This window comes from Globicephala melas, chromosome 2 (genome assembly GCF_963455315.2).
Source record: "Globicephala melas chromosome 2, mGloMel1.2, whole genome shotgun sequence".
NCBI lineage: Eukaryota > Metazoa > Chordata > Mammalia > Artiodactyla > Delphinidae > Globicephala > Globicephala melas.
The window spans coordinates 56,773,618-56,787,150 of NC_083315.2; the positions used below are offsets into that span (position 1 = coordinate 56,773,618).

General features: G+C 45.9%; 1 protein-coding gene across 1 annotated transcript in view; it reads right to left on the reverse strand.

Annotated features, from left to right (window-relative positions):
• Positions 1–13,533, reverse strand: part of TBC1D2B (TBC1 domain family member 2B) — an 87,009-nt gene that overhangs the window by 16,007 nt on the left and 57,469 nt on the right. Inside the window, exons 7-10 of the mRNA XM_030874852.3 lie at positions 8,548–8,658; positions 7,138–7,331; positions 3,702–4,196; positions 1,047–1,164 (exon numbers count right to left, since the gene is read on the reverse strand). Coding sequence (XP_030730712.1) covers positions 1,047–1,164; positions 3,702–4,196; positions 7,138–7,331; positions 8,548–8,658 — 918 coding nt within the window. The remainder of the gene's footprint in view (positions 1–1,046; positions 1,165–3,701; positions 4,197–7,137; positions 7,332–8,547; positions 8,659–13,533) is intronic.

A 13,533-nucleotide genomic window follows, 5' to 3' on the forward strand; every position in this document is an offset into this window, starting at 1 on the left:
GCACAGACACAGGCACAGCTGCGGTCAAGAGAAAAAAAGGCTCTTGGGCAGGACTGGACCAAATGTCAGACACAGGAAGAGGGCTGCCAGTGGGGAAGCAGGGAAAGGCCATTACAGAAGCCAGTCACGGCAGCACCCCCAGCCCAGCAGAGGGAAGAGATGCCCTGGGCTGCAACGGCCAAGGGTCTGGTCCAGGGTCGGGACTGTCCCAAGTGGAGACAGAACCCCTGGACTCTCCCAGCCCACATCATCCTACCCGCCCCCTGGCTTCAGACTCCAGGCGTGGTGGGCATGAACTGTGCTTGTTTACATCTCCTGCTGTGGGCGGTACTGACAGCCCCAGCGCTGCCCCTCTGGATCCATCACCACATTTGTTTACAGAAGCCATGTCGCCCCCGCTGCTTCCAGCCAGTGAGTGAGCAGGGAGGGCACTAATGCAGCCCGTTCCCACTGAGATGTGTGCACCTTGAACAGGTGACGTTGGCTTGAGGACGCCACACGGGCCTGGCCGAAACTTTCTCAGAACCTCACAGTAGGCTGGGATTTTTCCCACCTACCCAAACCTCCTTCCTTCCCCTGGTCTGGGGGTTCACGGGGCCTTCCCAGTCCCTCCCCTAGATCCTTCACAGGTCTTTTTCCTCAGAATCTCTGGCACATCTGCTTCTGCCTTGGTCTCCACTTCTTGGAGAACCCAAGCTAACACACCAAGTTCCCCAGGCACCCCTGGATTGTGACTTAGCTGGCCAGGCAGGCCGAGCCCAGGGTAGACAGTGCTGAGCAGTGACCACAGAGCAGGTCTGCAGGCCTGGTCTGTTTCTCTCTGGATGTAGCAATCACTCTGCTGGCTTCCAGGGCACTAAGTGAGCCTGACCCGGCACTTGCTCACAAGCAGCCCAGCCCAGTCTCCAGGGCAGGCCCAGCCTCGGTGTGCACCTTGTTCAGGGGTCCACACACATGGAGCCTCCCCCACCAAGGCTTAATTCAGGCCACATTTCAGCTCTAATTCTACAGGTTTTTGACTTGAAGCACAATAGTTTTAGAAGTACCTGGGATCCTAAAAGAGTCTTTGTGTAATAGTCTCGAGGCATGAAAACTTCCACTATGGTGACTAGACACCAGAAAGCGTCTTCTTGTTCCAAGTATAGGAGGGCCACTGCCACCAATCTACAAGCAAACGGAGAACAAGGTGAGCTCCAGCCTCCTAGCCCAGACCCGGGCAGCACGGCCCGTCTTCACAGAGGCCTCTGCAGTATGCTGCACTCTCTCACGGCCACAGCAACTTCTAGTTCTCCAAGAAAGAACACTAAACGAGTGTTCCTTGGCAAGGGTGGCATTTCCTAGTTTGAGAAGCAAAGCTACATCCACATTCCTTCATTTGGTTTTGTTTAAAGATGATGAAATTGTTTCCCAATGAGCAGCCAGCCTCATTTTTTAAAATGTTTTCACGATAAGATTTTCGCTAATGCAGCTAATTCTTCGAGTTTTTTGTTCAAGAAGTTCCAACTAATCCTTTTATGCACAAAAAATCCAGGGGTGAATATAAGGGGAAAAGAACACATGATGGTTTAAAAACAACTTTCTTGATACCAGTCTACTTGAAACGGGGCTTCAGACAAATGAATCACTGCGGTGGGGCTTTCTCAAAGAACTGCATCCACGGCACACACGTGGGGTGGGAAAGGGGACCGTATGTATCACCTGTTACGTCACTCACAATGGAAACTTGGGTCTGGCTAGTTACATGGTCACCACTGAGAGGTTACTCATCCAGTAACCCCAGGTTTGGCTCTGAGCGGGCATTCAGGGCAGAAGGCTGAAAAGGAAGAGGCAAGAGAAAAGTCCCCCTCTACATATCCAAGAAGCTCTGCTCGCGACATGAAGCTTCTGCGCATCACTTACGGAAAACCCCAGAGTCGCTTCTCAGAATCTGTTTTTGTTTTCTTCCTTGGATAAAATTATAATGAAATCTCAAAAGGTTAAAAAAAAAAAAGAACTGGGAAGGGGATGCCTTGAGTAGGCATGAATGGGATGGAGAGCAGAAAGGTTACAACAGGTAGAGATGGACAGGGAGAGAAAACCAGGACATGCACAGCACCTGCGGACGCCAGGAGAAACGGTAGAGAGACTGAAAAGAGCAGAGCCTTTGACGACATCACTTTTAGTTAACTGATGTTCCAGATGACAGGCCTGAATCACTGAGGAAAGGCTAGCATTCTTCTGCTGAAGTTCTGGGTTCACAGTTCTGTTCTCATGTACAAAATAATGTGGAGAAAAAAAGTCCAGTAAAACGGTTAAAATTTAGAGGTCCTAATGGCGATGGTACGGAGAAAGATTTAATTTTCTGGAAAGTCTCCTTATGTGTGGAACAGCTGATTCCATGACAATGTCAGATAAATGGGGTGCTACTGCACCCCTAACAGGCATGCTCGAGTCCTCGCCAAGATCCCTTAAGTTTCGGAGGTTTTTAGCTTCCAGGAATTTTTAGACTGAGTATACAACGTGAACTGTGCATTTAAGCAAAACAAGGCTGCTTTGTTAGGCCATAACTTATTTACAGGCTTTTTTTTTTTTTTAAATGGGGACCATCGAGGAGCAGCCACAGTCCCTTTTACTTTCAGGGCCCAGAGAGGGCACCCTGTCCATGACTTCCTGGAAACCATTGGTTTCAGGTCTTAACCAACTAACATTCCAGTTTAAAAGCTTTTCTTCCTGCAATACTCTCATTTCAGATGCAAATAGATAGCCCTTATCTGGAGGTCAGTATCCAGCACAGATGAGGATTAAAAAGGCCCATGAGCTGCCAGAATAAACTTCAGCATTCAAAACTCAACGCATGCACTTGACTTAAGGAGAACTGCTAAAGGTGGCACACGGAGCTTCTTCATTCTTTCTCCATGTTTCTAGCAAGCTTGGTTACCTACTTTGATTACACAGAGGAATATAAAAGGACTCTAATGACAGCAGCAGAAGTGCACCAGCGAGGTAAGAGACAGACGAGAGGTAAAAAGCAGCCACAAGCACTCAAAGTCCAGTGATGGGGAGCAGCTCCATGGAGAACAGACCTCAGTACCTCCCGTGGCCTCATCCCGGTGCAGCTCAGCTCGGAATGAGGAGCCTGGATCATTTAGAGAAGGGGAGAGGCTTTTCAGTGTCCTCTGCCTGTACGCCAGACCTGCAGAAGGCTCTCATCCAAAAAAATAAAAGTTTGGGCTCTTCAAGGGCTAGGTTTAACCCGCTGAAAAATTGTTTCGGGCAACCTCTTGATTGACAAAGATCCTGTATAAACAAGCAGTGGCCTTGTTTTCTCATCAAGCATTATAAATGAATGATAGCAAACTTCTGATCAAAACCTGAGTGTGATGAGAACAACAAGGAATCAAAATGATTTCTCATTTTGTTGTTCCAAATAGTTTGACTTCGGTGTTCTCAATATTGGATTGGCCAAAAAGTTCATTCAGAAAACCCGAACGAACTTTTTGGCCAACCCAATACTTTCCAAAAGCATGTCTGTTTCTCTCAATTATTCTAGAATTGGGGATACTGCATAATTAAAACTAGCTTACTGCAGCTATTGATATTTATTTCCCTTAAAAGACTGGTTTTTCTTGGCTCACCAGGAGGGGAGGGGGCTGTCAAGGCAGCGCCTGGAGCTACAAGTTATCTTAACAGCAGAGAGGAGACCTTGTGGGCCAGGCACCCACCTGTTTAGACCTTGGCAGTAGCCAATGTCTGGATTCCGCCAGGAGAAGGCGAGCAGGACGTTGCGCAGCTTCTGTATGCCTTCCGAGGTGGGGCACGAGTAATGTTTGTTGTTGGGCAGAGTCCGCAGCAGGTCCAGCTCGATCTGCTTGGAGGCCGGGTTCTGTTTCTCCAGAGCCTTCTGAAGCAAGGTCTGGAAGTAACCAGGCTTAATGCTGTCCTTGAATTTCCTGGTGTGGAGGTCCACACACCACTTCCACACCTTGGAACGGTGCTCATGTGGAATGCCCGCGCGGATCAGGTTCTTCAATTCTGGAGAGCACATCATCTCCCTGTTCACTGTGCTCGCAAAATAGTTTTCCCACTTGACGCCAGTGGAAACCTCCTGGTTTTCTGTGAGGTAGAGAGTCTTCAGGTCCAATGCTCGGACTTTGGCAACCAACTTCTCTTCCTCGTCATCCTCTGGGACAGTCCTAAACCCATAAATGTCATATTCACTGTTGAGAAAAACAAAAGGAAAAATTAAATGATGCAATGTGGCAAAAAGGCCAATGAAACAGAAAAGAGAACCTAGAAATCGACCCATGTGTAAATGGCATTTTGATATATGACCAGGCATTTCAACTCAGGAAATAATAAACTTCTCAATAAACAGGGTGAGAATAACTGGCTATCTATATGGGAAAAAATTACGTTAGATCTTTCCTTGATACTATACAGGAAAATAATCAATTCTAGATGGCTGAGGTGCTAAATGTGAAAAGCACAAAAGAAAATACAAGCAATACAAGGCTGATAAATTTGGCTACATTAATATACATGTGCATGTATGTTTATATAGCCTACATATACACATCCATAACACTTATGCTCGAAAAACGTTTTAAAAAGTGAAAAGACAAGGGAGAAAACATTTGTAAGACATTAGGGATGACAAAGAATTAAGAATTCTTTTTAATTCTTAAAAAGAAAAAGAATTATTCTGCTGTGGTAGGTAGAATAATGGCCCCCAAAAATGTCCCTGGAACCTGTGAATATGTCACGTTACGGCATGTGGAATTACAGTTACAGAACTTAAGACGGGGAGATTATCCTGGGTTAGCCGGGTGGGACCACAGTAAACACAGGAGCCCTTAAAGTGGAAGAGGAAGGCAGAAGAGTGGACCAGAGATGCGACAAAGGAAGAAGAGGCAGGAAGGATGTGAAGTGGGAGAGGGCCTGGACCCACGGTTGCTGACTTTGAAGATGGAAAAAGGCGGCCACAAGCCAAGGAATGCAGGTGGCCTCCAGAAGCTGGGAATGGCCACACCTGACAGGCAGCAAGGAAACAGAGACCTAGTCCTACAACCAGAAGGAACTGTATTCTGCCAACATCTTGAATAAGAAAGGACACAAACTGTCTCCTAGAACCTCCAGAAAGGAACGCAGCACTGCTAATACCCTGACTTTCATCCAGCGAAACCATGCTGGGCTGCTTGACCGACAGAACTGTTGCATAATAAATATGTATCACAAACTTATTGGCTTAAAACAATAATTTGTTATGGCAGTCATAGAAAACCAATACAAAGGCCTTTCACACACTGCTGCTGAGTGTGTAAACCTGTACAAGAACTTCGGAAATCAGATCTAGCAGAGCTGAAGATATGCATTCCCTAGAGGTCAGGAATTCCACTTCTAGCCTACACCCTGGAGAAACTCTCTCACGCAGACACACGGACACATGGATACATGTACCACGATGCTTACTGCACCACGGTTTGTAACAAGGAAAAATGGAACCATTCTAAGTGTTCACCATGAGAGAAGGAATAAAAATGTGAAGCTGTGAGGCAGGTAAAAAAAAATTCTCAGGAGCTACACGTATCAACCTGTATAATTTCAGAAAACAATGTTGAAAGAAATAAGTTGCAAAAAGGTATGAATATGGTAGGATTAGCATATTAAAACATGTCTTCAATTAGAGGTACATATTGAAGTGTTTAAAGCTGAAATGACATGTCTGATACTTGCTTTAAAATATTCCAGGGGAAAAAAAAAAAACTTTGGAAGGGAATGGTACGAAGAAACAGGATTACCAAAATGTTAATAATTGCTAAATTATTGGGTAACAGGTTGCATATGGGGGTTGTCATATGATTCCGTCTACTACTTTGTATGTTTGAAATTTTCCATAATGAAAAGTTCAAAGTAAATCAATATACACAGCTATTGTTCTAGTCACACATGAAGTTTGAAAAGATACAACATGAATAGTAAGAGCCTAAAACACAAGCAGGAAGAAGACGTGGTGCCCTCAGGACAGACTGCTAGGCCGCCCTCACGGGAGTCCCCCGCCACTGCGGACACAGCACAAGCGCACAGCATGGAGACAGCGCTCCTGGCCTGGGAATGGGGCTGCCCAGTCTGGGGCCACGTCCTTGCCACTCACCATCTGTGTGACCTGGGCAAGTTACATCACCTCCCTAACCTCAGCTTCAGCATTTTCTGAGCAAGGATAAAAACATCTGCCTGGCTGAGCTGCGTTAAATACAAGCCTGCACATAAGGCCCTTGGCACGGCTCCCGGCACACAGGCCTCCGTAAGAGTTTTGTAACAATGGCGTTGGTTGCAATCTGACAGCATAGTTTTACCTGTCGACTGAGTAACATGGACAAGGCAGGCCAGTGCTGTAAGCGCAGAGAAGGGAAAGAGTGGGTCAAGCTGACTTCCCCTGGGGCAGGGGTGGGGCTGGAGAAGCTGAGCCACAGCAGCGAGCAGGGCCTAGGCACAGGGCTGCCAGAGGGGCAAGGGGGCGGAGACAGGAGGAGACTGGATTGAGTGGATTTGCAGATTTCTCCTTGAGCCAGTATTTCATGAATCTCAGTTTTAAGAAACTAGGATATGAAGGTTCTTAATCCAAGATCCATCACGCGCTTCCACACTCCACGATTTTCTGAAAAGTATATGCAATACTGTGTGTGTGTCCAACTGCATTTTGGGGCCAAGGGTGTCAACAGCTTGTATCAGACCCTCAATGAGTTCTGAACCACTGAATCAGGTTACCCAAGTGTCCTTCCCTTACAGAGAAGACCCAATTTTCCACTTAGGGTCCCCCTTGGCTTTCAAACTACCCATGGGTGCAGCCATGTCTCTGGAGAGGGTTCTGCTCCTAGGAAGACGGGCTCCTCTTGCAGCAGGACTGGCTACCACCCATGTTGGCATGGTACATGGCAGAAAGGTCTTGGAATGAAAACTTAGGCTGAACCCCAGCTCTGTTACTTGATTATTACAGCAAGACTGATGACATTATCTGTTCTAATGACTGGACGGTCCTTGTCATGAGCATCAAACCAGACACGGAGAATTGTGTAAAGTTCTCAATGAATGGCTACTGTTGTTGAGAGAGGGGCCTGAGAAATGGGTCCCACTATCCCCAACAGTCGCTAGCACCTTTACCTGACGAGATGAGGTTTAACGAATGCTTGCTCCGGATGCTCCGGGCTCTCAACCTGCAGAGCATCCTCCAGCAGCTGGGCTATGACATCCCGAGAAGGCCCCTGTTCTTCTGAGCAAACTGGTGTCTTCATTTCTTGGAGCAGTATCAAGTATTTGCTTTCTATCTGGCAGAGCTTGGCTTCCAGGCTAGAATACTACAGAGAATGTGGTAGTTACCTCCAATCAGACAGAGACACAGGAAGAGCAATCCTTAAGTACCTCAAGCAATCAAAGAATGACAAGCCAAGAACCACTGGCAAGTGAGCCAGAGAGAGACTGTATCAAAGACAAGAGATGGGGCTTCCCTGGTGGCGCAGTGGTTGAGAGTCTGCCTGCCGATGCAGGGGACACGGGTTCGTGCCCCGGTCCGGGAAGATCCCACATGCCGCCGAGTGGCTGCGCCTGTGAGCCATGGCCGCTGAGCCTGTGCGTCCGGAGCCTGTGCTCCGCAACGGGAGAGGCCACAACAGTGAGAGGCCCGTGTACCGCAAAAAAAAAAAAAAAAAAAGACAAGAGATGAATTTATGCCACAGGCCACCTGTCTTATTTAAATGGCCCACATGGGCCCCGTCTTCCTTCTAGGGGGTATGACACAGAAGTACTGGTAATAAGGCCTCTGCACGTCAACACACATATCAGTTCTGGACAGGGTTGAGGTGAGCAGCAGAAACCAGGCCACACACCCATTACTGAGGTCAAGCTGAGTGCCACTTGGACACGAGCCCCAAGCAGCCATCCCATGCAACATCAATACTTTCCTAGGACGCTGTGACCCAGAACTAGCTCTCATCTGCTACCTTACCAGACAAATCAATACACGCCTGGGAAACATGCAGGAACAAGGTTTGGGAAGATGTCCTGAGGACTGTTCAAAAGGTATATGAGGCATACAACAGCTGCTGACACAGTGTCGCTGAGCTTCATTTGATCGTAACTGGGAAGTCTGTGATGTCTCTACACCCTGCAAAGCCCTTTCCCGCCACAGTCACATCTAACTCTCAAAACAACCCTATCAGGTTCACAGAGGGGGCATCACCCTCACCATCCCCATTTATAGATAAGAAACTGAGTCACACAACTCAGTAGCATAAATCAAGATCCAAATAACCTTAGAATTGTATTTAATTTTTTTTCTGTAAACTTCATTATATGTGTGAATAAAAGCCACCTCTCAGGACATTTCTATTCGTCTTCATCACGAAGTGAAACTAAACACAGTGCTACGCACTTTATATACTTTAAATATAATCTGGTATCAATAACCACACCCTCCAAGCATGTGGGTTGAACTGATTTTAAAGCGTGTCCATTTTTAAATGGTTTTGAATCATACCTCCCACCAGATAATAGAATATAACCGTCCTGACCCACCTTTGCCATCAGATCCCTCTCTCTTCTTTCTGCATTTCTCCGTAGAGCTGAGAGTTCCAAGATTTCCTTATTCAGAAATTTATTTTGCGTTTTATACCCCTGTAGATTATCCTGTTGCAAAAAAAAGGTCCATCAATTCACATTGGTTGAATGTTGATTAATTATTCTATATCAGCGGTCCCCAACCTTTTTGGCACCAGGGACCAGTTTCCTGGAGGACAATTTTTCCACAGACCGGGGGGTGGGGGGATGGCTTTGGGACAATTCAAGCGCTTTTCATTTATTGTGTACTTTATTTCTATTATTATTACATTGCAATATATAATGAAATAATTACACAACTCACCATAACGCTGACAGGAGGTGCAGCTCAGGCGGTAATGCAAGCGATGGGGAACAGCTATAAATACAGATGAAGCTTCGCTCGCTCGCCCACTGCTCACCTCCTGCTGTGCGGCCTGGTTCCCAACAGGCCATGGACCGATACCAGTCCGTGGCCCAGGGGTTTGGGACCCCTGTTCAATATAAGTAATATTTTGCTGCCTCACCAATCAAATAGCCCTGCTAAGTTAGAACAAGTTCTAAGGAAATGAAAGCTGATTCCTAGACACTTTCTGATTAAACTTTGCGGCTACCCTTGGCAGTAGAAGGTAGGCAGGGACTACGGCTGTAATGAAGGAGATGGGGAAATAAATTTATTTAATGGTGGAGATTTTTCTCACCTGTCCTTAGGAAAAGTAAGTAGGACTTATGTCCTAAATCTATGCAAATATTTTATCTACCCACATTCATTGGGTACAAAAGGTAATGCCTTACATTCATTTTGTTTTTTAACTAGAGAAACTGAACAAATTTTCTGTAGATTCTCATTTTTACTTATCCAGTTTATGTGGAAGAGGCTACACACATACACAATACCCTTACCTAAAGAATTACACTTAATAATGAATACCTATCACCTACAATGTACAAGGCACCTAAGAGAACATGTTCCTCAACTTTTTTACATTAAAAAATTTCGAACTTATGAAAACGTTAAAGAAAAGTACAATAAACACAATATACCCTTCACCTAAATTTGCCAATTGTTAACTTTTGCCACATTTACTTTCCGTTTTTAAGAGAACATCACAAGCTGGTGACACGTTCTGCCAAGTCCAACTAAAAGTTCAGCCCTGGCAGAAGCGGGTGCCACACGTGACCTTCAGCCCTTGACACTCTGAGCAAGGCAAGCGAAAGGGAACCTTTGAGACAACTGGGGCAGTGATTTCTAAATGCTCCCTACCAAATGCAGTCTTTTACAAATGTCTTCTTCCCCTACTCTGTTTGAAGTTTTCAAGGAATTTCTGATCCCTCAATCACAGGAGAAACTGTTCACAACAGCCCCAAGAGAAGGCCAGGGGTGGTCAAGAAAGGCACTGACACCTGTGCTGTCCCAGGACAGAGACCATGGCCCCTCCCCAGAGATGTGTCCAGAGACATGCCCCAATCTCCAAACTAGAAGCCACCATGGCAGTACACAATCTCCCCTGAAAATACAGAAGAACTGAAAATGTTCCAACAGTCCCTTTAATCGCTGACACCTAAGGAGCACTTGCTGCGGGTTACAGGTGCCCTGTGGTCCTCGATCCCATTTAAACCTCACAACTCTTCAGCAGCCACTCTCGTCATCTCCACCTCCTAGGTGAAGAGCTGAGCCACAGGGAGGCTGCACAACTACTAAGTGTCGGGCTGGGAGCCAGGTCTGCTGCGCTCTTGGCCCAGGTGCTTGGCCCCTGATGCCCACCTGAGCTCTGATACACATCACACCTTCTCAGTCTCAGCAAGACCGCACGTCATGACAAGCATGGAAGACGGGCGCTGTCAAACCCCAAAGGAGGTCCACAGACTTCCTTTTCTGATCAGAATCATGATGTTCTCCTTTCTCCTGGCGTCTTGAAGCTCTCATATTTGGAAACAATGAACAAACATGTTACTAAAAGGCAGGCTGATTGAAGGAAGGTGAGCTAGAGGGCAATAAAAGAATACACTGGGCCGTGACGGCCAGAGACTGAGCAGCACAAGGTGGGTGGAGGGAGCAGGACACCACAGTGTGCCCTCCGTGTCTTTGAGTCAAACTTTGCATTACAGTCTAAGGAAGTCCTGATAATGTATCTCAAGGATTCTTTCTCTAAAAAGGGAACCCTCTTGCACTGTTGGTGGGAATGTAAATTGATACAGCCACTATGGAGAACAGTATGGAGGTTCCTTAAAAAACTAAAAATAGAATTACCGTATGACCCAGCAACCCCATGACTGGGCATATACTCTGAGAAAGACACGTGCACCCCAATGTTCATTGCAGCACTATTTACAATAGCCAGGTCATGGAAGCAGCCTAAATGCCCATCGACAGACAAATGGATAAAGAAGTTGGCACATATTTATACTATGGAATATTACTCAGCCATAAAAAGGAACGAAATTGAGTCATTTGTTGAGACATGGATGGATCTAGAGACTGTCATACAGAGTGAAGTAAGTCAGAAAGAGAAAAACAAATATCGTATATTAACGCATGTATGTGGAACCTAGAAAAATGGTACAGATGAACCAGTTTGCAGGGCAGAAGTGGAGACACAAATGTAGAAAACAAACGTATGGACACCAAGGGGGGAAAGCAGTTGGGGGGGGGGGTTGTGATGAACTGGGTGATTGGGACTGACATGTATACACTGATGTGTATACAACAGATGACTAATAAGAACCTGCTGTATAAAAAAATAAATATAATAAAATTCAAAAATTAAAAAAAAAAAGGATTCTTTCTCTAGAATGATGATCACAGCAAGTTAAGACTCTATGAGGTGCCGGGTGCCCTGTGAGGACTTTACATGGAATACCTCTTTTAACCCTTACAAGACCCTATGAGGTAAGCGCCATTTCACAGATGAACACTGAGGCAGAGAGGTGAACCAGCCTGCCCAAGGTCAGAGGTCATGAGTGGCAAAGCTGGGTTTGAACCCAGCCAGGTCTGACTCCAGAGTCCATGCTCAGTCTAAACCGCCACCCCATACTGGGACACATCCCCTTCCTCATTGATGTTTGTTACAGTTGTGATTCTGCTTTTTTGTTTTTGTGCTTTATAAACTAAACTCTGAGCTCCAGGAGGACAGAGACTGTATACTTTGTGTGGAGTACAAAGTCCAGCACATGGCTGAATGAATGAATGAATGAAAGAGTCCCAAGAAGGAAAAGCTGCACGCATGAAGATATTCATGAAATAACAAATCACAGGAAAGAAGACAGAGGTTGATTAAGTAAATGATGACAGAGTCAAAAGATGGACAATCTGGAATCATTAACGATAGCAATACAGAAAGTACCTGGGTTCTAAGGCTGAATGAAACAAAAGTCTACCTACTCCAGGAAATGGAAGAATTATGTAAACATGGAAAAGGCCTGGAAGGAAGTGTGGGGAAAATATTTAAATCACTAGGGTGGTAAAATCCTAAGACCAATACGTGCTCCTGCCTCAAAATACTACAGGAACAGAAAGTGACCACATATGAGACCAAAACAGAAATGTTTCTAAAAAGCAGAAATCTTTACAGGCACATACACTGACTATAAAGCAAGACACTGAATAGTAACAGTAACAACAACAAAAAAGATACCTTCCCCCCACCAAAACACACACACAATTTTTTTTTCCCCACCTAGACATTTTAAATTTGGGGTCAAACGAAGAAATCAATATAGAAACCATGCGGTATCTAAAAGTGAAGGACAATGAGATTCTTCACTCCAATTCTCTCAGTGCCACCGCAGAGGAGGCACGAATGTGACTGTCTCCTGCATGGCACAGGGGATGCCCTGGCAATATCCGGCCCAGGCAGAGCAATGTCATAAACATGAGGTCACCAAGCCGGGCAGGACTCACTCAGAGGAACAGGTCACAGGGAAGTCCCCTGACAACCTTTCTGCCTCTCCATAAGCTATGCCACCACTTAACCTCACTCTTGTGGAATTCTGGAGCCACAGACTTTATAAATTAAGCTGAGAAATGTTGGAGAAAAAAAAAATGTCACCCGCTACCCCGCAAAAAGAAAAGGTCGAGAAGTCTAGTTGTGATCAGCTCCATCAGTCGTCTCCAAAAGGAGCTGTGTGGAGCCACAACAACAGAGCCACACACTCCCCTCCACACCCTGGCTCGGCTCCCCGGGAAAACATGCTCCCCACGCGTCCCCCACTGCCGAGCACTGGGACCTGGAAACCGAACGCCCTGGTGTCATTCTCCAAACACTATAAAGACAGACGTGCTCGCAAAATATAAAATTCAGTTGACCTTAAATAAGTGGTCTTAAAACGTGTATCACTGATGGGATGTATACTTAGGGTCAGTACACTCTAGGATGCATATATAAACAAAACCAACTTTTACAGGCAACACTAACCAGGACCTTTTTTTTTTAAACACGGCTATTTTTGTAGCAGATATAATTATAAAGTAACGAGATTGAGGGTTTTGGTGGTGTTTTTCCCCTTTTGGTCCTTCTCACCAATAAATCCTTCTGGCCTCATGTATCTACTGGGTGCTGTCACTGAGAAGTTGTCACCATGGGAGACCACATACATATTCCGACAAAGCTGCCATTATTCCAGTGTTTTAATTTCCATTTTGGAATTATCTTTAAGGCTCAGGCATGTCCATCAGGCATGCAATCTACTGACACTGCGTGACAGGTACTACTAGTCAGGAAGCAGGCTCAGTAACAACCTCAAAAGTGGCAAACCTTTGCCCTTCAAGGATAAGCTGCATTTGGGGGGCAAAACATCCTCGGTGCCACATTATTTGCAAAAAGTGGGTAGCCAGGTGAGGAAGACTTTGTGGCCAGGTGGGACCGATAGCTGCAGAACTATGTGGGGTCAGCTGGGGTCTGGGCTACACCCAATGCCTCATGTCCTAGGAGACACTTCTCCACCTGAAACTTCTCCAAATTGAGA